Source organism: Oryzias melastigma, linkage group LG17 (genome assembly GCF_002922805.2).
Source record: "Oryzias melastigma strain HK-1 linkage group LG17, ASM292280v2, whole genome shotgun sequence".
Classification (NCBI taxonomy): Eukaryota; Metazoa; Chordata; class Actinopteri; order Beloniformes; family Adrianichthyidae; genus Oryzias; species Oryzias melastigma.
This window is the reverse complement of record NC_050528.1, coordinates 33740160-33765478: the sequence shown is the minus strand read 5'-3', so window position 1 is coordinate 33765478 and position 25319 is coordinate 33740160. Positions and strand designations below refer to the sequence as shown.

Sequence of the window (25319 nt, the reverse complement as noted above, 5' to 3'; positions counted from 1 at the left end):
ATTTTACGTCGGATGCCCTTCCTGACACAACCCTCTGTATTTATCCGGGCTTGGGACCGGCAAAATGAGACCCTGGCTTGGGCCCCCTTAAAAAAGCACAGTCTGACACAGTATACGTTAGTCAAGTAGTTTGACCCTGTTTACAGTACATAAATAACAGACTGATATCCCTAAAACAAACGTCACTGTGACTATGCTAACCCATAAACCTGTTAGTAGCACTTAAATAAAAACACAGTCCAATATTGCTAAACGTTACCTGTGCTAGCATATTTACAATAACACCAAACTTGTCATTTAAAACAATAGACTGACATTTTGACGTCATGTATCTCTCAAAATCGCTTCTGAATCTGTAAACATAGCTGTAATTAATGTATCTGCAGGGCGCTCTAGATTATAAGGCACACTGTCGCTTTCTGTTGCCGACCGGATACTGTTTCCCGTTCCGGGTCACGAACAGACGCGTGTCTCCAGCTCTCCTTAGATCTTCGGCTTTTAAAAACTTTTAAAGTTGCACAAAAGCGACTTTAATCACCAAGCTACTGCAAAGAAAACTACCTCAACGGGGACGGTTGAACATGGCACGAAGAAAAATTTTGAAGCCGATTTGACGGAGCTCTATATCGCACTCACGGATATTCAAGGAAAACTTTCCACTGCTTTTCTGAATGAGGCTAAGCTATCAGCTCTTATGGAGCTTGAAGCTAAACTATCACCGCTGCTACAACTCGTGGAAGATTTCCATCAAGAAAAGGCACGTCACGCACAACAAGATAATCGCCAAGATCTCCTGGAGAGAAGAATGGATGACATTGATCAACAGGCGCGGATGAATAATGCGATTCTCACGGGACTTCAACTACAACCCCGGGTGCGGCCTGGTGCTACCAGCGCTAGCATGGAAGCTAACGGAGCTGTGACAGATGCTAACGTGACCGTGGAGAATCAAGTTGGAGAATTTCTTGCGTCTAAAGAGATTTCCTTGGACCTAAATACTGTTGAGGTTTGTCATCCGCTTCCTTGGAGAAAGAATTCAGATCTGATCTGGCTATGCACGCAATAATCCTAATATCTAAACAGATCCACAGCACGTGAACTCTGAACTCCAGAATCTTTGTGAAACCACTCGGGCCACCGGACCAGACAAAACCTCTGGAAATAAAATCCATGAAGGACTTTGAGAACTGTGGGATTACGCATGTCTGACCCTTTAATCCAAGCAAAATGTGAAATGTGAACTCAAAAACTGCTGGATGTGAACTCTGACCCGATTCTGAGCAGCAGAACTCGAGCACATTTCCCTTGAAATGAGACCTTCACAGTCTCTCAGTCATAACAACGAAGAAAGATTACGTGGCCTTAAACTTGTTCCTAAGCTGTGATGTAGCACTGATTCTTCTCAAATTCCTGATCTAATTTCTTTTCAAATTATTATTTTTTGTGTTATTATAATCATTCTTTAATGAAAACAATCTGCACAAATTGTATTTTTTTAATGAGAATATTGTGAATTTTTTTGCACTAACAAATGAAGATGATTTTTATTTCTTACTTTTGGTGTTATTACAATAATTCTTTGATGAATACAATCTTTTTAAATAAGAATATTTAGATTATTGTTACAGATGAATATAAATGATTTGTCTGTGGATGTTTTGAAATGTGATTACATTAATGATATTAATGATCCTTTATAACTTGAATCTGTTATTGTAGAGTATAAATATTTGATTTTAAGTCCTGAACCGGATATTGATAATTCATGTAGAGAAAATGGTATGGTCGAGTCGGGGTGGGATTATATAAATTTGCTTCCTTCCACTCCTTTCAAACAATCTAGATGTAATTCAATGTGACGTGTTCTGTTTTTTTCATGTATTATTTCTGATTGCTTGAAATAAACCATTTCATTCATTCATTCATTCATTTATTCATTTGTTTTTGAAAAAACTAAGGCTTTTACGTGCGGCCTATAGTGTGGAAAATATGGTAATTGTTAACCATAAGTCACTTTTCAGTGACTTACTTAAGACATGTCTTACCGTAATCTTATCAGCACTAACAAAATAAATATGTGATCATGGACATTGATACCCTGTATATAAGATTACAACAAAAGCAACCAGTCAACATGTGATTTATTTGTGTGGAAAAGACCCAAGTATGTAATTTAAAACCAAACATAAGTATAAAACAAATCCCTTTTTTTGTATATTTAAATTTGATATAATTTTTAAAAAACAGCTTGATCTTTTGATTGAAATTTATAAAAAGCTGATTTGATTTGCTTAATCTGTAAATTAAAACCTGTCAGGAGTCAGAGCTCTGACTCCCTCTCCGGTTACCGGCAGGAACAGTCACCAGAGTACTGACTGCACTTCATCTCCCAGAAGCCCCAGCTCACAGTTCCTGGATTCTGCTCAGCTGACTCCAATCTGACAATCATCCATCTGTTTCTTAAGCAGCACTCAGAGCCTCACTCTATGTGAAGTATTATTTGTTCCACTCTGCCTGCATTACCGAGCGTTTCTACCTGGACCTGATCTTCTGTTTCTGATCCTTCTTCATCTCTGATTGCCTGCTGCCTGCCCTGACCCTCGCCTGGTACTTGACTACTCTGCCCTCCTCTTAGTGGGGCAGATAACATCAATTTTTCAGAGGTCTTCTGCAAAATGTGATACAAGCATGAAACTTGGCATGATGATTCTCTATGGGCTACTTGTCAAATCTGCTCGACTGGCCATTTGAAAATCCGAGATGGCGGCCATTTTTCAAGATGGCCGCCAAAATGACCTTCCAAAAACAATTATTGTCATAGAAAAGCATCAACTTGGTCGATTTGAGTGATCTTGGTGTCTAATCCTATGTTTTTAGCCATGCTGAATCTAATTTTTCTAGTTTTAACACCCTAAACTGAAATCTTGTAGTCATTTTCCTCTATTATTGGTATGTAAATGGTGTTTGGCTGCTAGTATTTTGCACTAGGTGCAGAAGTATTTTGTACTAGGTGCAGAGCATGTCCATATCAGATACTTGTATACAGCTATGCATGTTACTTTGTTAGTTTGTGGGGCGTATGGTGTAGTAGTAGAGGTAGTACCTTTGTTTCACAGTCAGCCACATCCCATGGATGGACTATGGCACTGGTCCTCGCTACTTGCCTAACTCTCACCTATGGCTCCAAGAAGTTGCTAGTGCAACGGCCACACCCCGGTACCCCGTGTTGGCTCACGGGCTAAATAAACTAAGTGAGGGTAGCACACAGAGAGTCACAACTCTTTGTGTGATGGAGTGGGTCTAACTCCAATTTGTGTTAATAAAGTCATAATGAAGTCATGTTAATGAAGTGATTCATCCATAATTCTTCCATGAAGTCATCCATGAGTGGTTATCGGGCACTACCAGGGCACACTGGTGACAATTACTGCTGTGAAACCCAGCATGGGGTTCAATGCCAGCTAGGCAGGAGTTGCTTCAGACTGTCTTAGTGTCCCAAATGCTACTTAGCCTACCCCACATCAGTTAAGTAGCCGCACCTGAATCGACAGGATGTGCCAGCGCGGGATAGGCGAGCCAAGGATACTGGGGTTCTAAATTGTCCGGAAGGTGTACAGATCGCACGGGACTTAAATGGCATTGGATGAACGATTGGGCTAGGTGTAGGGCTACAACTTTTGCATGAACCTAGCTGTATCCCATACATGAAAGTACCCATGATACATAACAGGGTGGTAAAAGGATCAACCCTCGACCCTGGTCAACAGTATAGCTTCAGGCACCATATCTACAATTACTTGGCAGACCAACTGGAACAAGTGTTGCCTATGTCAAACAGAAAAGAATGAATGTCTCACATCCCCACATGAAAATCCCGCTAGAAGGGTAGAAGATGGTTATAGCCTCCTGGAGAGGAACATCCCACGATTTCATGCCATCAACCAGTTGCCAGTCCAGATTGACCCCACAAGGCTGGGGTGTTGGACGCGGAAGGGAGAGACGTGGCAGGTCTGTTGGACGACTCTTTCACCAATTGCAGCAAGCTGTGAAGAACTGACAAAGTGTTCCTACAAGAAAGGCTGCAACAGAAGATGCAAGTGCTCTCGCTCGGGACTCCCCTGCACTGCCCTCTGCAGCTGTGTGTGTCAGCACTAGAGAACTTTGTTTGATGCAGCCAATTAGGCCTAGTGTGCCTCTGCTGGACATCAGCAACATAAACAAATCAATGCTGTTCAGATGTTCATAGATGTTTACAGTATTATTATGCTACAGTATTATTATGTTACAGTATTATGTTACAGTATTATTATATTACAGTAATATGTTACAGTATTATTATGTTGCAGTATTATGTTACAGTATTATTGTTTCAAGATTATGCCATCAGCATCCATGCCAAATGTGTTCTTAATAATGTTTTATCAATGTATGTTCTTTTGATTTGTAGTAAATAAACAAATTGTGTGTTAATGTGATGTTTTGTTGTTATGTACCTTCCAGTCCTGCCACTATTGGATGTTTAATCTCTCCACGCATGACACCTCCTCATGCTGATGTTATATGTGCACTAATAATACGGAAACACATGATAAATCACTTAAAATCAATTCATATTCTTATCTAAAGCTATCAAATCTAGAAAAATTAGATTCAGCATGCTTAAAAACATAGGATTAGACACCAAGATCACTCAAATCGACCAAGTAGATGCTGATTCTATGACAATAAGTGGTTTTGAAAGGTCATTTTGGCGGCCATCTTGAAAAATGGCCGCCATCTTGGATTTTCAAATGGCCAGTCGAGCAGATTTGACAAGTAACCCATAGAGAACCACCATGCCAAATTTCATGCTTGTATCACATTTTGCAGAATAGGTCTTGTTATCTGCCCCACTATCTTGGATGATCCCAGGCTCATGATTGAGCCTGTCTGACCCTGCTCTAGTTTTGTGGACTTTTAGCTGCTTAGTTTCTATCTGAACAAATAAACCAGCTGCACATGGAATCAGCTGTCTGCCTGTTTGTGACTAAACCAATGCAGCAAATTTTCAAAGTGCAAGTTCATAACCACTTAAAAATAATTATGTTTTCATTTGACATTTTCTTTAAAATTTGAGAAGTCTTTATTTTGACTAATAATAAAACTCCCAGTACAGAAATAATGACGACAGACCACTTTCTAAAAAGATGTTTGAGGTGCCATTGAGAATTTGACCACATTGTGGCAGTACAGTACAAAGCTCAGTTTTCCTCTGGATCCAAAAACACTAACAGAGTGAATGGCCTCAAGTTGCACTTTGATTTTCTGTAGTTAACTGAAGGAGAAAGCAGCACTGGGCTGACGGGGAGCTGCTGACTCACTTTAACAACTTTCTGTTCTGCCTGCTCGCTGCTGTCCAATGATAATCCATTTTTGATGACTGGGCTAGTTTATCTAGATCAAAAAGTTAATTAATGGGTCAGACCAACACCGTGTTTTTTGGAGAAATGTACAGGATTTGAATACTTCACCATATTTCTAATTAAAGTGAACCAAAAAATCAAGCTTTTATGGAAGAAAAAAAGTTTTTGATCATCCTTTTTATTTAGGTTTAAGAGTCTAAAATTCTTTTGTGAATTAAACTGGAGCAATTTTTTATAAAACATTAAAGTTAAAGTGAGGTTACAATGATAAAATTCTTTTATTACACAAACCAAAGCAAATATGTCTGTGTGAAGGTGCTCCGTTTCACCTGCTCCACACTGTCTTCATCTGATGTTTGGGATAAAATCGAACCAAAAACCAGTCAGACCATCACCATGGCAACAGGCACTACACGATCTCAACTCGTCTGAATCATTACCAATCTGCACCCGGCTGTGTGGTCCCTTAAAAACTGCATCAGAATTGCATCAGTCTATCATCTCCACGCCGTCTGAACACCTGAATATTGACTTTTTTTTTAAGGTTTTACTTTACAAACGACACTGTGCTTTAGTGACTTGTCGCAGTGTAACTATAATGAGGTGATATCATGAAGTCTTCCTGCTCTCTGGTGGTGCTTCCCCGTGGTCAGAATGCAGTGTGAACACGGCTTCCACCATCAGCGCTGCGATTGTCTCGTTAGGCTAATTGGTTGGTTGTGGGAGGGGCCGGAGATCCAACACTCTGGGTTTTTTAGTCCTTTGAAGGAAATTTCAGTAACTACATTCGTTTAAATATGAAACTGTTCCGAGGCGTCATCCCTGTAAAGAGACAAAGAACAAACATGTATTGATCAGCCTTAAATGAAAATGATAAAAATGTGTACAAATGTGCTGAAAATCCAAAACTGTTGTAACAACGAAAAAAATAATAAAACAAAGCTGAAAAACTAAAATAATGTATTAAAAAGTGAAGATTTCTGCAGCTAAACGTCACAGACATTCAGTAAAGATCACATCTTCAGGGAAGTTTTTCTTGAAGGGTTTTCAGCTGCTTGGTTCAGTGTCCTGTTGTTTGACCCACGACCTGCCTCTGACACCAGCTGTCTGACTGTTGGCACCTCATTTAGCTGCTGAATTCATTGACAGTCTTCAGATTTTAGTGAACCCGCAAGACTCCTTGAGACAGGTGCATCAAAGCAGCCCAGACCATAAGCATACCTCCTCCGCGTATCTTATTTCTGTGTCTGTGAACATAGAACAAGTTTTCCCTCTTAGCTCCAGTTTTGTCTCATCTCTTCACAGAACTTTGTCTGAAAAGCTTTGGAGTTTTCACATGGTTAACTGTGGTATCCCTTCTTGATCATCTCCATCATCTCTGTTTAATCAAAAACACTGACCAAACCTTGAAATTGAAATTCACCTTTATTGGAGGTCGTTCTGGGTGTTTTGCTTCTCATTTGTTCCATAAGCCTTCCTGCAGTCACTTCCAGGAAGGCTGATTACAGACCTGTGGACCTTCAGCATGATCTGTGCCACTGGAATGTGCTTGGAAATGGTCTTCTAGCCTTCACTGGGTTCCTGTGAATTAGGGGTGAAACGATCTATTTTAACAATGATTCCATTCATAATTTGTGGTTCACAATCCAATTCATAGTCGATATTTGTTTATTTTGAATGATCCGATCCACTGACCTAAAATCAGTCCAGGACTTATTTAGAAAACCATGTTGAGTCTCAGAGACAAATACCTGCTGCTGAACAGTCTGGGTGAGGTTTCATAAAGTATTCCACATTACTATTGTCAGTTATTTGAAGTTATGGTTGTGGGTTTTCTTGTCAGTAACAGAGGAACAGCAATAATTCACATGGTTTATGAGGTAGAAATAGATCAAATCATGACAATAAGATCAACACAATCACATAACTGATTCTCTGGAGCATAACTGTAGGTAAAATATCAACAGAGGATGAATCATTACCTAAAATAAGCATTTATTTCTAAGTACAATGCAGTTTACACAGTATGCTTCCATTTTCATTCATTGTCTGCGACTCTAAAGTGAACATTTGGTTGTTTTTAGCTTAATTCCCATTAGTGTATTTATTGATGGTTTAAATAAATTGAATCCTGAAGTTTTCTGCAAATGTTTTTGTGCCCAATAAACTCTTGCTCATTACCAAAAGCCCGATTTTAGTCAAATTTTAATGAAAGAAAGGTTTGTATTCACTGAAAGCTGCTGATGCCTTGTCATGCAATGCTAGACTTAATTGGTCTGTGGAGGGAAGTGCGTGAAGGATGGACCTGAAAGTCCCTGGAGCTAACAGATCCATTAAGATGGCCTAATCCAGTTCATTAAGCTGAGACCGAAGCTGCTTTCTGTAGGGACTGAACTGTAAAGTGCAGAAATGCAGTAAGTTTGTCTCATTTATTTGGTGTTTCAGCCGCAGTCGTGTCTGTGTGATTGCCCCGCTGGTTAATCCCCCAGAAACTGATGAGAGGAGCAAACCCCGGAGCCAAAAACCTGCATGATTAGTTTTGGTTGCATTTCTGTTTTGTAACCTTTGGGTGCAACATTAACATCTGGTCATCGATTTCCATCAATCTCCAACTGAATGCAGCCCGTGCTTCTGAGAACGGCCCACTGATCCTCCTTGCGCTCTAATCGGCGCCATAAATCACAGCAAAACAATCGCGGCTCCCGAGAACAGCCTTCTTGTAGACGACCAGGATAAATGTCCCAGACTTGATGTGCACGAGTGTAATTATGAGGGATAATTCAAGATGTTCCTTCTGGAAATCTGGACAGAAGTGGTTCTGCATGAGATCCTACCTGAGGAGTGAGACATGCCCGCGGCACAGGAGGGATCAGGATGTTAGCTTGTCTTTCCCGCAAAGCCGGGAATTCAGATGGATTCTTTTATTGGTTCACGTTCAAGAACAGTGGTGCATGGTGGTGCTGGAGCCTATCCCAGCAACTGTTGGGTGAAGTCAAGGTACTGTTTGTTGCAGGGTCACACACTCTTATATTCACATGGGTCAATTAAGAATCATCAACTAACCTATGAAGCATGTTTTAGGACTGTTGGAAGAACCCGGAGTTCCTGGAAAAACCCAAACATGCACGGGGAGAACATGCAAACTCCACACAGAAAGGTCCCAGCCGGGTTTGAACCGGGACCTTATGGCAGTGAGGCACTACCCCAACATGAAACCTGAAAACGATCTATAAAATGTTTCCATCAGTGTAAGGCCCGATCCGAATACTCCCCTTCTCCCTTCACCTTGGCCCTCCCCCTTCGTTTATCCCTCCGTGTTTGCTCCAAACGGAGGGTAATGAAAAACTAGTGTCTAATATTTGGGACGTGACTTTCATTCAATAATGATATCAACATCACCGGTCCGCTAGCGTTAGCACGGAGGTCCCAGCACTTGAATATCCATAACAACAGCGATTTAATAACTTTAAGAAGGTCACACTACAACATAAAGTCATTACTTACATTTAGATGTAAACTTCTGTGGTTCAGAGCGCACCAAAGTGAAGAAAAGCACTTCATAGCGTGACGCGGTTTACTCTCATGATAGTGGACTTTGGACCCCTCTGTTTGGAGTGTGAAACTTAAAAAATAATAATCTGGACACAACTTTGACTTCAACTGCCACTCCAAATCAAGGGGGAGGGCTAAGGGAGAGGTGGAAGGGGAGTATTCGGATCGGGCCTAAGAGTCTGTCAGAATCCACAAACTCATTCACGATTTGTTTCTCAGGTACATTCCTTCAAGCGTCTGGATGGATTTTCTGTTTTTTGACACGTCATACATTAGCACGTCCCATTGTTAGGATTGTCTGAACGATCCAGCCCCAGCTCCACGTGTTGACCATGTCTCAATAATCTTTCTTCTCCTGTCTCGGTTCCTCGCCAGCCACAACCTTCCTTTGCTTTTGAATATATCTTAGTAATGTCAGGTTTTGAAGTATAGCTTTACATGTTCCATATCTGGTCAGAGTTACTTCCTGATTATTTTATAGAAAGCTGCCTTTTTGTCCATTGTATCACCTATCTATGTTTCAGTTGTTGTTTTTCTCTCTGATATTTCTCGCCAATGTTTTGATGCTTCTCCAAGAAGCTTGTTCTTGCTTTACTCTTTCATTTGCCTCCCGTTGTTCTCTGTAAGTTTTTCAGAACAATCTTGACCTTTTTCAGCCCCGCTCTGATAGAAAGGGTGTTTTTAACATGATCTTGTGGCATTTTTTTTGATGAGGACATATATTAAGAAAATAATTCAGTTTACAACTGCATTTTGAGTGTTTCTTTATCACAGTCATTGTAAATAGGTAAGTAAACTTTATTTGTGTAGCACCTTTCACAGATAAAACTACAAAGGCATTTACTGAGTAAATGACAGAGAAACCAATTAAGACAATAAACTGAACCAGCTACAGAGCAGTTAACTAAAAGCTCTTTTAAAAAGCAGAATCTTCAGCTGTTTCTTAAGACTCCACATTGTCTGTGTGGGGCAGCGATAAGGGCAGGGTGTTCCATATTCTCAGGTTACTGCTTGAAAAGTCAGTTCAGAAATATTTCTCAAGTGATAAAAGCAGTTTTTTTTTATTTTGTGAAGGACATATTGGTAAAACACTACACTGAGGTGTGCAGGAAGTGATCTTTAATGGAGGTCTCTTTATGTTAAGGGACAAGAATTAGGGTTTCTATTTTCCCTCTTTTGTGAATCAGGAGCAGAAAAGAAATGCAGTTTGAACATCTCTTGTATTTGTTGTAGCGCTCTGCTCTGCTCCATTCTGATGTGTCAACCTGTAGATGACTAGACCCATGAACGTCTCCGTTTGCCTCGACTGAGCTGGTATCTGACTCCTAACTGGACAGCTGCATAGCTCCAATATTGCTCACCATTTTTGTTGCGCTGCTAATGTTAAGTTGGGGTTGTAAGCTAGCAGGAAAGAATGCAAAAAGAGAGCTCCTGTTATGGGTGTTGGGGAGTGGGGGTGGGGTTGCCCTGCACAACTTGGAGGTGAATTCTTAATGAACTTCTGCTACTCTATGTCCTACAAAATTACAGATTTTTACATTTTTGCTAAAAGCAACATAATCATGTTTGAATCTCCTCACATTCTGGTCCTTGTTGTCTACCTCATTGTGTTGTATTTAGTCTTTGACTTGGATGAAGTTTCTTCCAGCTTTTGTGGATTTTTTCTTTACTGCACCGTCAGTTCCTTATGTGAAGACAAAACTGTTTTTTATGAACTCCATTTGTTCTGAGTTTTGAAGTTTAACGTTTATTGTGTTTGCTTTTACGAGTGAAAAGTGGAAACGCCGTTGCTGCTGATGTCTGAACGTTAGTATCTTCTAACGGTTCTAATGGAGATGATGTGAGGAATGGAGCTGGGAGTCGGGACGGGCTGCGGCAGAGGCGAGGGCTGCTGCACGCCGCCTGCAGCTTTGATTATATTACTATTTGAATGATGAATTCACTGCGCTCGCCTTATTGCTATTCCTGCAGCAATGTAATTTCCTCAGAAGTGTCACCCAGGGTGCCGTCACGCGGGAGGCCTGGCAAAATAGAAATGTACGTGGGATCCTCTGATGGAAGTCTCTATTTATGTGTCGACAGATGGGATGTTTGGGAAGTGTCACTCTGTCCCGGTGAAGGAGGTTTACACCTACGACGTCTCCCCGCCTGTGGTGCAGCACTTCAAGATTCTGCTGGAGAAGCTCTCCAACAGAGGTACACACACATCTACTGATCTTTAGGACAGGAAAAAACAAAATCATGATCAGTATCATGATCTGTAATTATCTATTAATACAGAGTAAAATTCTAATTTTAACGCAATGACAGGATATAACTTTATAAACTGAGTTGATAGTGCCACCAATAGATTTTAAATTCACTTTAAAAGAAAAGAAAAAAAAAAATTTAATTTAAAAAATGCAGTCCTTACGCATCTGAGCAAAGCCGTCATATTTACTCAATACTTGAATATAAAAGACAATAATAATACAAATAATAAATATAACTTTGTGGAACTACACCAGATTTATTCAGATGCATTCACCAGTGGATGAATGAAAACAGGCCAAAGAATAAAAGATGTTCATGATGTAGGAAAAAAAAAAAACAGGTGTCTTCCTGCTGTTTCTGCTTGTGACCAGTAGAGGGAAGCAGAGGCTCGTCCAACATCCCACTGAGCTGCCTGTTTCTTCTTCTTTCATCATGCAGCTTTGCTTTGAAGTCAAGTACTTTGACTGCAGAGGGGAAAAAAAGGTTCAGATGTTCATCCCTGAAACCGTTGGAGTGGCAGCATGTCACAAGTCTTGTTTTTGAGCAGTACCTCTGGTCATGGCAATTCACCGATTTGGATTTTGGCAAACTTTTTTTTGCACGTATAACAGCCAAAAATACTCTCTTACTGGTTAGTTTTTCTGAATTCACAATCAGGTTGGAGAAAAATGACAGTTTTCACAGAGAGCCTATGTTAATTTTTTTTTCATTTTCCTCTGAAGTAGAATGAAAAATGCAAATGAAATGTTCAAGCCCAGATATCTGCCGGAGTCATTAGAGAGGACAAAAGTCTAATGATTGGGTTTCTGACTGTTGCTGTGGGTCTAACCGTGAAGTGACACAATGGTAAAAGTATCTTTAATTTATCTTATCTTTTTAGTTTTTTTTCGATACACTTTCCCATATTAACTAGTATTACTGCAATACTTAGCTTATTTCATTTCAAAAGAATACGCTCAAAATCCTCATTAAAAAAGGTTTTCACTCTCATTTATAGCGTACGGCTTTCTGACTAGGTTGTCTCATCTCCACAAGTCCTTTTTACACACAAACTTCCACATATCACTTCTCCAGCTATGGACACATAGCTGGAGAATAGTGATGGGAATTCCGGCTCCTTTAAGGGAGCCGGCTCTTTCGGATCGGCTCACCAAAAAGAGCCGACTCTTTCGGCTCCCAAACGGCTCTTTAGGTTGTTTTGTTGCTTTAAGTAATTTATTATCAACAATTATATAAAATTATGCACAAAATGAATTACTAATAAAAAAACTTGTTTTTTTTGTAAATATGATTTCATTTCACTCATATAAACAGAAAAATGAATAGAAATTATAATAAAATACAAAAAGCAACTATTTACTATTCAACAGAGCTGTTCTATCAGATTTTTAACCATCTCTTTGTAAACAAAATCAACTTGAAAACAATATAAAACACTGCAAATCACAACACAAAAATATAGATTAAAAAGTGCTTTTGTTTCATCTGTAAAAGTGAAATACTCCCATATTTTGCTGCGTTTTCTTGTGTCACTCATTGTTTTACCTTAATGTTATGCTGTTTGTCTTGTGGCCACTGACTCTCTTTTTCGCTTTCCTTCTGTGCGCCGCAAGTGTAACCTCCTCCTCTGCACAGCGCGAACACACGGCACAAACACATATTGACCAATCGCGTGCAACATGAGGAGAAAAAAAGGGGAGGGAGAGAGAGAGAGGAGGTGAGAGAGAAAAGACTCGGCTCCCGACTTTCGGCTCCCAGCGAGGAGCCGGCTCGTGTCGTTCACTTCAAAGAGCCGGTTCAAAGAGCCGTTTCGTTCGCGACCGACCCATCACTAGTGGAGAAGTGATATGTGATGTGCGGTCAGAACATGCTCGAACATGCATTTAGCCCATGGTGTTCAAACTGGACGAGCAGGGATGGGCTTCTTGTTCTATTTCTATTGTTTAGCTGTGCATATCCGCCACCTACAGTTAGAGGAGGGATGGTGAGAAGTACGTAAACCTTGAAAATATTGCTCCCTTCGCAGCTCTATTCCGATCTTTAAAAAACTTGGATGCCATATAATAGAACTCATCTGTTACTACTAAATCTGAGTATCTGATAGGTCAAAGTTTGACCTAGTTTAAAGTCCCACACTAACTACTATTTTTTTAAAATGATATTTTATAGTTTTTTTTTTAATATGATTATGCAGTTATTAGCTAAAATCAAAATGCTTGTGTTGACATATTTTCTGCAGGTCATTTTGGGTTGTTGGTGGGACTGTTGCTGCAGAAGCTAGCTCCGCTAATTTCCCAGTAACGCTTTGTTTACACTCTGTCCCACAAGGCGAGCAGTATTGGAGCAGCACACAGACAGTTTTTGACTATATTTTCAAGAATTAAACAAGTTTATTTTAATTTGTCAAGAATGTGGCAATGACCAACAGACAGCACTTTTAAAGCCTCATTTGTAGAGGTCCACAGCCAAAAACAGTTGATTTAGGGTTTGGTCACCCTTTAACTTTCAACGCGCTCTTTGCCGCTCTTTATATATGTAGAAGTGGTCTTAAATTTGTGTGTATTTGCATGTAAACACGACAGTTTGGAACATGGAAGCTTGAAACCAGCGCGGTTACTTTTATTAAAAAAGGAAGCTTGAACGCATCTTGCTGTGAGCAGAGCTTCATTCAGAAATCTCAATACAACTGAGATCTGGGATCACTCCCAGACACTGGTGTTCTTTAGAACATTTTGGAGCAAGTTATTATTGGGCTGCAGTTTGCTGGAAAACACAATGTTGGGAAAATATTCTTTTATTTATTTGAAGTCTTTGAGTTTTCTTGTTTAAGTCCTTTTTTCTCGTATGTCGTAGTTTTTAGTTGTTAGAATTGTTAGACACTGTATATAAGTTTTTATGTCCTGATGTGTTTTGCATCAATCAAAACCTTTTTCTCTATTTCTCTAGAGTTTGCAGGAGTAACTTCATATTTTTTCTATGAGGATTTTACCCCTCAAAAAAAAAATCTTTCAAACCAAATCCTTAAATGCTGGTAGTAGAAATGTAATAGCACTGTTATTTAACCGTTTTGACTAATGAAACTGTCAATCGGTCCACCAATCTAGGAGCATCTTTCAGCTTCTTATTCATTGATGGCTCTGAAATCACAGAGTGATTTGACAGAGTTTGTCAAGCTGTCCTCATGGATTTCAAAACACACTTTCCAAGACATTATGAAGCCTTCATTTAAAAAGCACCTCTTTTACACTCAAAGAAGCAGTTATATTTTCTGTTTTCAAGCCAAAAAGATGATTGAGCTTCATTCTCTTTTCCTTTTTGAAAGGTTAGATTCAGACATTTGTATCATTTGACATTTATGATCAAGAAAATTTGGCATTTTATATTTTATAACATGTTTACCCTGTCAAAGTAAAGAATAGATTTTAGCCAAAACCTGAATTTTTAATGGTCCTCTCTCAAACTCTTAACCCTGAAGAAATGTGAATGTGAACTGAGGTGTCCCTGGTGACATTTAAAACACGAAATCTTTATCATATGGTAACTTTTCTACCGTTAACACGATCAACGTAATTCCAGTAGATTCTGAGGGAGAAAAGTTATAGTATATCGACGAATATAAACACTGGAGCTCCAGTGTTAAATACCTTCTCTTTTAAGAAATCAAATTTTTTGGTGTTTTTAACATGTTTTTGTAGTGATGTGACTCACAAATATAGAAAATGAAGATTAAAACTGCATTTCGGAGTATTCTGTTTTTTAAATCACGCAGCAGCAGATGGAAAAATGCTGTTTGAAAAAGATCTTGTGTAATGTAGAAAATAGACTGAAAAGCTTGATTCTAGTACAACCAGTTGTAGACGACTAGATAGCTACTGATGGCTGAATAGCTTCAGAATTGCTCACCATTTTTGTGGCTAATGTTAGATTGGGGTTGTGAGGTTTTTTAATCTGTAGGAACTACAGCATCCGCTCTGGTTTGGCCCCCCTTTCTGCAAGTTTTGCGTACCCCTGGGCAAACATCAGCTGTTCAGCCCTTTTTCCCTTATACCTCAACCTGCATGCAGCCTCCTGCTCACACTTCTACAGCCCGTTTGGTCCGAGAGGAACAGAACTACTCTGAATTTCCTGGCAGGAGCTCCAGCATTTATGAACCTGCTGTGTCAGACGCCGTCTGTTCGCCCGCTGCTAACGCCCATTTTCTCAGCCACCGTCGCTGCCAGTAAAGACTTAGCTTTATGGCTGTTTGATGGCAATAGCCAGCCTGACACGCCGTGGAGCTGTTAAAGAGATTCTCGTGCTTCATTCCTGGCAGTTCCTGTCGTAATTCATTCTGAGGACGTTTGGGAAAAAAAAGTACAGGAATATTCAGTAACAAGTTGCTCTGATGTCTTGCATCAGTGAGTCTATGTACCGACATAGATTACCGTGTTGCAGTGATTCATATTTGCTTCATTTATTCATTAGAGCAAGTGCTGGAGTGCACTGAGTTTGTTTTAACCAACATAAGACTGAAGGTCTGAAACATGATTTAGCCTCAAAAAACATCAACTTTTATTTGACTGAACATCTTGAAATCTTTTTTTTTTTTTACATTAACCTTATTTTTTCTGAAGTTCCATGTGTTTATATTACGTTTCTTTCACATTTACCTTCATTTCCCATCACACTATATCTTTTTACTCACCACAATTTTTAGATTCAGCACTAAAATGTGTTGGTACATTTGACTTTGAGACCAGATACTTTTATTGAGGCATCTGATTGGTCAGTTAATAACTTGAATAACTTCAGATAAAGAACATTCATCACAGGGAAAAAACACAAGATGAGCTAAACATGTAAAAAACGTATCAGAGTAAGAACAGTCATTCTGACAAATAGATAAAACTGGGTAATATAAGTTTATTTCTCAACTGGATTTTGGCTTCTTGGAACCAGCGGATACTTCCTATTTGGAACGCCAAGGGGGAGGGGTCACTCAGTTCAGTTCTCTCATACAGTCAATAGATAAACATTGAGAACAGTTCTTTATCTGTCAGTGCAAACATGAATCTTCTGTCTAATGAAAAACATTAAATACAGGTTAAACACACTTGATTGTTGATTTTATCTAAAAGCAACCACACTTTGTCCATCTTTAGTTTACGGTTTATGGTTAAAGCCCACTGGGGATGAAGGTTTCTCAGAAAAGTCATTTTTGATTTTAAATCCTAGAGCTGAACTTTTTTACATTAGGAAGAATGACAGCCGGTGTTGGTATGATGGGTCGTGAACCAGAGGGAGGGATCAATACCGTGACTCCAGTTACAATTAGTGGATAGAAAGAAGTGTTCTCCTACAATCAGGACAGTTTGGCCGTGTTGTTACACTGCAAAATAAAGTCGATTTTGATCATTCAAGGGGATTTTTTTGCCTTGTTTAAGACTTGTTTTCATTTTTTCTGTTGCAAATTAAGGGTTCAAACTGTCCGCCTTGACCCTTCAATACCTGGGATGGCTCCAACAACCCTGTGACCCTGAACAGTTTAAAAATAGAGGGTGTAGGGTTTAAAACCATTATGTTCCATTCACACAAGCATTACAATTCTGTAAAACTCATTTATCTTTTGCATCAGGATTTTTTGTTTACCTTCCAGAATGTGTTACTTGTAATTTCATACTTGTGTTCCAAGGGGGTACCAACCTGCTCAACCGGCACATTTTAAACTTCCGCCTTATTTTTGATGTTGGTTTCTACTTCAGTTAAAAATGCAGTAACTAAATCATTTTTATTCTTTGGGTGGATTGGACAAAATAAGCCAAGCAGGAGGAGTCTCATTTTACTTTAGGTTTCAAAATTTCAAATCGAGTTAATTTAAACCCTAAGATAACAGTACTGTAGAACATTTTACACCATAGTTTTCAGAACTTGGCCCAAAATTGTTAAAATGTTTGGAAAACAGGAAAAAAAATAAAAACCTTGCAATAAGAAACATATTTGATTAAATGCATCTTGATTTTTGTTTTGATGAGTCTGCAAATACATCTAGATCTTCCAAAAAAGGAAAGAATAAAATGTCATTTTTGTCTCTTAAATGTGTTGGTAGTTATTTTGATTGTTAGTTTGAACTTCCTCATGTTTCTGTGTTGGAGTAAGAGTCACTTTAGTCTGGACACGTTTGTCCAAAGGTCAACTGAATCTTTGTTTTAGCCTTTAGCTGCAGATTGAAGTGGCATCCATTTAGATTTTGAATTACAGCCTTGGCCTTGGCACAGAAGTCCCTCCTGAGTGCTTTTGCTAACATTTATTCTAAGTTTGAGATGGATTTTTAAGCTTTCTAGTGCCCACAAAATGGTGGGAGATCAATGTAAGAAATGGCAAAATGAAAGGGGTTGCTCTTTGTGTCAGAGAGGCATCACCTGCAGCTCATAATAGAAGCCATTTTAGAGCAGCAAACAGACAGATTCAGGGGGTAAACATAGGTGTTTTTCAAGAAGAGTGCATGCACTTTGCTGTTTAGATAAAAACCACCTTCATGGCTCGTCTCAGAACTTCCACTTGTCCTTTTTTATTTGGAAAAACACAGGATGAAAACATTTAAACCCAAAAAATACACATTTTCTTGTATTTTCTTTGATTGTTACCTCTTAAAGTCTCACACTTTCTTTGTACTTTTACTGAAGTTAATGTTTTGCATCTCTAGTTCACAAAGACACTGAGCTCCTTTCAAGTCTCCTACAACCCCCTCATGTTGTGTTTTCACATCTGGAGTCACAGACTGCGTCACTCGAATCTTTCAGCAGTGTCACTCCTCATCTGCCAAATGCCTCGGTTCACGTTGTGCTTTACAGACTGAGGCCGTATCTCCGGTAACATTTTGTTCCGCTACCCCATCTGGCGTTGGCGCCTGGTTCTCTATTCAGTTGCCAAAAGGCTGTGTTTGGATGCATGTTAGGCATAAGCAACAGACGTGAATGCTCAAGCAGCTCATCAAGCTCTTTGTGTGCTCGCTGTAATGAAGGAGAGACTCCCCCCCCTCCCGCCTTGTCACTGATGATTTTCTTGAATTGGGTAAATGCATTCGGTGGGGCTGACGTTGGTGCAGACACGCTTTGACAACCAGGTAATAGAAATGTTATAGGGAGTGAGAGGGGACGTGGAAATGCAAGCATCCACTGGGAATGTGCTGAGTCAGTAAAGCTGTATAGATGGAAGGAAATAAAATGTTGTCAAGACTTGCTAAGTATCTTAGATGGCAAATATTGGATATTATTTTTCTTCACCTCATTACAGGTTAACTATATTTTAAAGTCGAGTAATTGTTTAACCAAAGTGTAAGCTTTAATGCCTTCCAACCCATTATAAAAAGAGCTACAACTGAAACAGTTTTTTTGCTCGTGGCTGCAGATTCTGGTCATTATATGATTCTCATTCTTTGAAACTAAGGATCATATTATGAATGAACATCTTCGTAGTGACTATGGTTTATCCAGGTCAGTTCTGAGCTGGTTGGTCTTCAACTTCAGCAGAAAAAACCTTTAATGTCGCTGTTGACTCTTTATCTTCCAAAACAAAAATAAATCCTGTCTTGTGGCGTTTCTCAAGGTTCTGTTCTGGGCCCCACTTTATTCATTCTCTATAATAACGGGGGAAAACTCCAGGCCTCAAGGACTGGTGTCCTACACGTTTCCCAACTAATCTGTCACTGAAGCTCCTTATTGGTTAACACACCTGATCCAGATAATCAGCAGCAGATAAGACAGGACACCACTGCTCTATATAATCCTTCTTTGGAGACTTATAAGCCATTTCAGTCAAATATTGTATCATTTATATGCTGATGACATTCAACTTTATTGCTCCTTTGGGGAAATCAATTACAGTAATCATATGCAATTGTTCGGCCAGCATCATATGTGGTTACTTGACAATCACACACCTGTAAACCCTCAAAGACAGGGACATAATACTAAAATGCTGCCCATCAAAACATATCTCGGTTCACTGAGCTTCTCCGTTCAGCCTAATCTCAACCCGAGCTACTGGTGCTGTGCATAAAATATGTCTTTGGAAAAAAGGCAAGGCTTTTAGGTTTTGGCTAAAAATGTCACAATCATCATTAAAAGATGACCAGGAACAATTTTACGATAGAAAAAAATATAGCTGGAGTCAGACTTTAAACTGTTCTCCAGACAGAAGTAGCTCATGCTGGCTCAAAAACTGCAAAAAGAAAAAAAATATATAATATTTTCCTTGAATCAGGTCGCTAGAACAGTTGAATCTCCCATGATTCTTCAGTTTCTTTTTTTTATTGTGAAAAGAAAAGCTTTTGTTAGAATTTGGACAGATTATTTTCCTGTGTTTCACTTTGTTTAGTTAAGTATTTTTGTTTTATTCCTCTGAAACTCAAATATATGCAACTTTGCGTATGCTCAGGATTGGTTCTAAAATATTGTACTATTTGTTGTGTAGGTTTGACCTGGGAGGATGACACCACCCAGCAGGTTCTGTCCAGTGAGCTGTCCAAACTGAGGAGGATTCCCTACAGGCCAAAGCAGAAGGGGCCGGTCTACAACACCAACAGCAGGTTGCTGTTCTTCAGAAACTCCCTGTGTTAACGACACGGCATCTCCGGGAAAGGAAGGCGCTCTGCGTTTGTGTACTGTAGTCTTAGTTTCTGGGTTGTGGCAGCCCGTCCAAATGGAGATCCATGCCAGTCTGCATCCAAGGTTGGCCGAACTTCAAAGATTCCTCCTCTGAGTAAACAACATTTTTCAGTTGGACCTCCTCCAACCAACAGAGGATTAACACCAGAGATGCTCAGTTTCACTCCCTGGAAAAGCAATCTAAGATCTGCGTGAAATTATTTACTTTCTTTTGGAGTAAATAAGGAATGACTTCAAGCAGTTTTCTTTAGTAGTTTGCTACATTCTACACAAATGAATGGAAAAATAAATAAATTAAACTAAAACTACTTACATACTTGGCAGGTGATGTGCGTTCAAGAACGCACTTTTAGTCCATGGTGTTCAGACTAGACAAGTAGGGAAAGGCTTCTTCTTCTTTTTTTTCTTTTTTCTACCATTTCCTAGTGCATGACTACCACCTACAGTTAGAAGAGTTGGTGTGAAATGTGGAAGCGGTACAAATGTCGTGAATCTTGCTCCAGGCTTTTTCTTTCTCAGCTCTATTCCACTATATGAAAGACTTAATGTCATATCATTTGTCTGGACACAAACCATAATTATTCATTTCTTTTCTATGATCCATTTTCACAGTTGCTACTTCTTTGAATCAAAAGGAACACTATCTATATGTCACTACCAAATCCAAATCCCTGATTGGTCAAAGTTCAACCAGATTTAACTTTCAATATTAGTTCAGTGGCCGCACATTTTATACATAGAGCCAGACTACAACGAAAACACACCCACCTTCTCTGTGGAGCTGTGGTGCCGAGGTAGTTATCCCCTGCCGGTTCGTTTCTTATCAGACTGAACTTCTGTTCACTCTGAGATTCCTCATTCTGAATATGAAACAAACCGAGAGTGGAACCACTGAACCAAAACAGCCACCGTACCCGACAGTTGTGATGTAAACACAGTAGAAATCAGGTGATCGGTGAGCCGTGGACAAATGTAGAGCATTAGATTATCATGTTAGTCAAAAGGAAATAATTGGTCCAACTGTTTACTTGTTAGAACGTTTATCTTAACACTGAAAAACGTATAACTCTCTTTTCTGTGTCTCCTACGCGGCGTGCGCGGGCTGCTACCGTGACGTCATCTTAAAGCTCTATTGTAGTTCCAACAGAATTCTCTTAGAAACAATGTCATAAAACCACAATGAAGAGACACAGAAACTCATTCAAATGTGGTCGGATGAATTCATCCTCAATAAAACAACTTTTAACCTGATCCACATTGATTCTACGTGTCTTTCACCGTGTGCACATGTAGCGTCTCCAGTAACCGTCATGCAGGATTCCTCCGCGATACCAAAGCTGCAGTAAAAGTGTTTGAATTAGTGAAAAATCCTGGCAAGCTTTTTCAGACTGCATCCATCTTTATCTTCTGTTTTGACCCGCCCCCATTGCTGCTGGCCAATGACTGAAGAGATCTTTAATCACGTGGTTTTGTTTACATAGTTTGTTCACGCAAAGGAAGCTCGGGGAGGCTCATTGGTCTATGGGCAGGCTCAAGGATGACGTTGTGAAATGGGCGGGACTGACAAGGAGACAAAGGCGGAGCCTCAGAAATTGAATCGTTTGACTTTCAGGCACTAAAGCAGTCCACAAAAATGACTAATTTTTCATAAATAATTATTTTTTTTAGTGTTCCCAATGTAATATATGATCATATACATGGATATAGTTCACTCTGAAAGGCTGAAGAAAATCATGGTAGGCCCCTTTAAACCGTGTTAAAATGTGTGGATCAAATTTGAGACAGTTATTTTCCTGAAGACTCATGTCAAAGGGGAACAAGCACCCAATATAGCATAATTTTAACAAAAGGGGAAAAAAAAACTTTTTCACATCAAAGGGGAATAATTCACACTAGTCCTGTTCAAAATTAAAATGTAAAATTAAATTAATTGTTTAAAATCTTCTTTAAATTAATTAATTGGTAAAATGTTTAAGATTTTACTTTAAAGCTTAATTCCAGTTTTTGTTAAAACACTTTACCTGCTTTTATTCCTGACTTTAGTTCCAATTAAATAAAAACATATTCCTTAGTGTTTTTCTTTTCAAGATGATGCTAAATTTAGTGAAATCCTGGATTTAAGTGTGGCATGAAGGGGTTAAAAAGTAAATTTACTCGATTGGGATTTATCCTAAAGATTTACCTTTTTTTCTCGTCTGCTTTTTATTTGAATAGTTGTGGTTTCTATGGTAGCAATGCGACCACCCCAAAAAATGTTTCTGTCTTCATTATATGGAGAAGGGACTGTGGATTTTAGACTAATAGCTGAATGAAAGTTGATGATCATTTGTGTCGGTCTCCTCTCCTGCAGGACAGTGGCTGAAGCGATGGACCCCGAGGATCAGAGGGTGAAGCCGGTGGAGGTGGAGCTCAACAAAAATCTGCAGACATATTTGCAACATCTGGGGCTCCTCCCTAAGACGTCATCGGCCTCTAGTTTGAGTATACCCAGTAAGGTCAGTGTGATTATGCACTTTTTTCTTTAATCTTGTCAGAAAAATGACGAGTAATGCAAATACAACTGTTAATGTGGAGGCACCGGCAGAAGCTTTAAGATTTTATGGCTGCGCCCTATTTAATTTCTTGTAATTGTTGGCGTGGTCATGACTGTAGACGGCAACAGTCCTGTGGCCGTCATGCGTACAGATGGCTCAATTTTTGTACGCTTCGGGGATACTGGTGACACTTGATATGGACGACCGCCATCCAGAAACATTTACATATCGTCACAGCCGCTGAAGGATGTTAACTTTTAGAGAGAAATGCTTCGGTCGCTGGAAAATTAAACCTTTTTCTTAAAACCTCTGCGGCCGCCACGCAGCTTGTAAAAACTCAGTACAAATGCCGTCACACGACAACCTGCCGGATATGCTGAAAAACTAGCATTACGGTTGCTGCGCTGTTATTTTGGGATATGTGATTGTAGCCTAAAGTGACTTAACTGCAGCATTCAGAGTTTGTTTTTTTTAACTTTTATATTAATGCTGAACTGTATTTAATTATTATGTTCAGAACTTTATAATTTATCTTGAAGTGGCATTTCTTCCTTTTTGAAAAAGTAAAATTACTTAATACTCAGATTTACCAAATCACACTACTGTTGTAAGTTTTCTTTATAATTTACCGTGTCACTAGTGAAAGACTTGGTAACATTGATTCTGTCATTTGGGCTGCACGGTGGCGCAGTGGTTAGCACTCTTGCCTCACAGCGAGAAGGCCCCGGTTCGACTCCCGGCTGGGACCTTTCTGTGTGGAGTTTGCATGTTCTCCCCGTGCATGCGTGGGTTTTCACCGGGGACTCCGGCTTCCTCCCACCGTCCAAAAACATGCTTCATAGGTTAAGTGGTGACTCTAAATTGCCCCTAGGTGTGAATGTGTGAGTGAATGGGTGTGTGATTGAGGCCCTGCGACAGACTGGCGACCTGTCCAGGGTGTACCCCGCCTTCGCCCTTCAGTAGCCGGGATAGGCTCCAGCACCCCGCGACCTCGAAAGGGAGGAAGTGGTCAGGAAGATGGATGGATGGATGGATGGATGGATTCTGTCATTTCACGTGTGTGAAATCTGCAGGCGTCACTAGGGGGCTTCCGTCCTCTTTCACCTGTTTTCTGGAAGGATAAAAAAGAAAAATAATAACACTGAGGGGGCCTAAAGGACTCATGTCATATAAAAACACATCAACGCTGATGAATAGAAATACCTGGAGAATTTCATGACAAATGAAGACGATTTTTTCTGTAATTTTACTGTGACTCAGGCAGGTCTCCATCAGGTGGGTGTTAATGGATCCAGAAACCACAATTATCTTTTGTTTCCACTGGCAGATTTTTTAATAGAATTGCATAAAAGGATTCATAATTTTTTAGGGTTTTTTTCTGAGCAGAATATGTTATGAAATTAAAGCAAAACTTTTTTTGATATAGATACTGAGTTCAAATACAAAAATGTCTCTGGAAATGTTCCCTGGTACAAATCCCGTCATTTCTTCCTTTTTTTCTTTGATCATTTGTCCTTTTTACATGTGTAAGTGTAAAGGTGACTCCATATTCCAAAAATTATCCTACTATAATTTGCATATATAAAACTAGTATTTTAGACGATAAAAACAAACTTTTTAGATTACTTAGAAAATACAGATCTCTTGCAGTTTTATGTTATGATCTTATGACTTTTAGGTAAAAGTGGAAGTTCCTATAATTTGGCACTGTGAGGTTCAAAGTGCAGAAAAATAAGTGTTTCTATAGATTTTCACATTCAAATATCACAAAGATTAGAAGGTAGACTTGCAGAAGTGACAAAGTTATAATTTGTGTTGATTTTACATTATGGAATTATGGTTTTATACCTTAATCATTGCCTATAACCAGCTCAGTGGCCTTGTGGGAGAGTGTCCGTCCTGAGATTGGAAGGTCGTGGGTTCAAATCGAGTCATACCAAAGACTAAAAATGGTAAATGGTAAAGGGCGTATACTTGTATAGCGCCTTCTACCCTCCTTTGAGGGCCCAAAGCGCTTCACAGTCACAGACCCATTCACCCATTCACACACACATTCACACACTCACCGCTCCCCCAGGGGATGGATCAAATGTGGAGAACAAATTTCACATACTACTGTGTGTGACAAATAGTGGGACTTTTTTTATATGGAGAGAGCTGTTATAGAGATGGCTCCTCTTTAAGAACTGTTAGTGTCATTAAAAACCAGCTAAACAAATAAAAAGAAAAATCTGTTTTAAGATCACTCAAGGAAGCCTGGAGCAGGAGGTGGAATGGCTGCAAAACAATCATCAAAACAGGACAAGAACAACTACATTTGAAAAAGGACATTACTAAATTATAAAAAAATAAAATAAAAGCATGAAATAAATTAATGATAAAGCTAATGGTTAATTGACTTAAAGACAAATGGATAATTGACAACTGAAATCCAGTGTCTCATAGGAAAACAAAAAACAGCTTAAACGTGAAATAATTTGAATCAAGAAAAGCACAGATCTTCACACAGTAAAAAACATCAGTCAGAGAAGAGATCAAAACTCCAAAGAAACATCAGACTGAATAATGTAAGTGTGGCAGTGAGAGTGTGCAGCAAACAGAGATCACAGATCCTTGAAAGCATCTGCTAGTAGATGTTGGGGTCAAGCATATTATTTCATGCCAAAAACTGCATCTTTTTAGTCTCTAAAAATCTGCTTGAGAATTCATCGATTTAAAAAGTTTAATTTTTGCATCGCATTTATCGCATATATGTTAAAAGTATGAATGTATATGCCAAATATAAAGTCAAGAGTGTACTTATTTATAGGTATGCTTATAAGTTAGTACGAATTGAATAATTGCAAATGTAGCGTGAAAGGGGTGAATATGAAGTATTCAATCCCAAAGTTGGTTGAACAATATAAACTTTATTAAACGGAAATTTAATAAAA

The 25319-nt window shown here is 39.2% G+C and overlaps 1 protein-coding gene across 2 annotated transcripts in view; it reads left to right on the top strand.

Moving 5' to 3' along the window:
* LOC112141880 (receptor-type tyrosine-protein phosphatase N2) overlaps positions 1-25319 on the top strand; it is a gene marked incomplete at its 3' end in the record, with an annotated part of 102119 nt that overhangs the window by 31113 nt on the left and 45687 nt on the right. For both annotated transcript variants that reach the window (XM_024265076.2, XM_024265075.2), the window contains 3 exon segments: positions 11037-11150; positions 19659-19773; positions 22203-22347. In XM_024265076.2, coding sequence (XP_024120844.1) covers positions 11037-11150; positions 19659-19773; positions 22203-22347 — 374 coding nt within the window.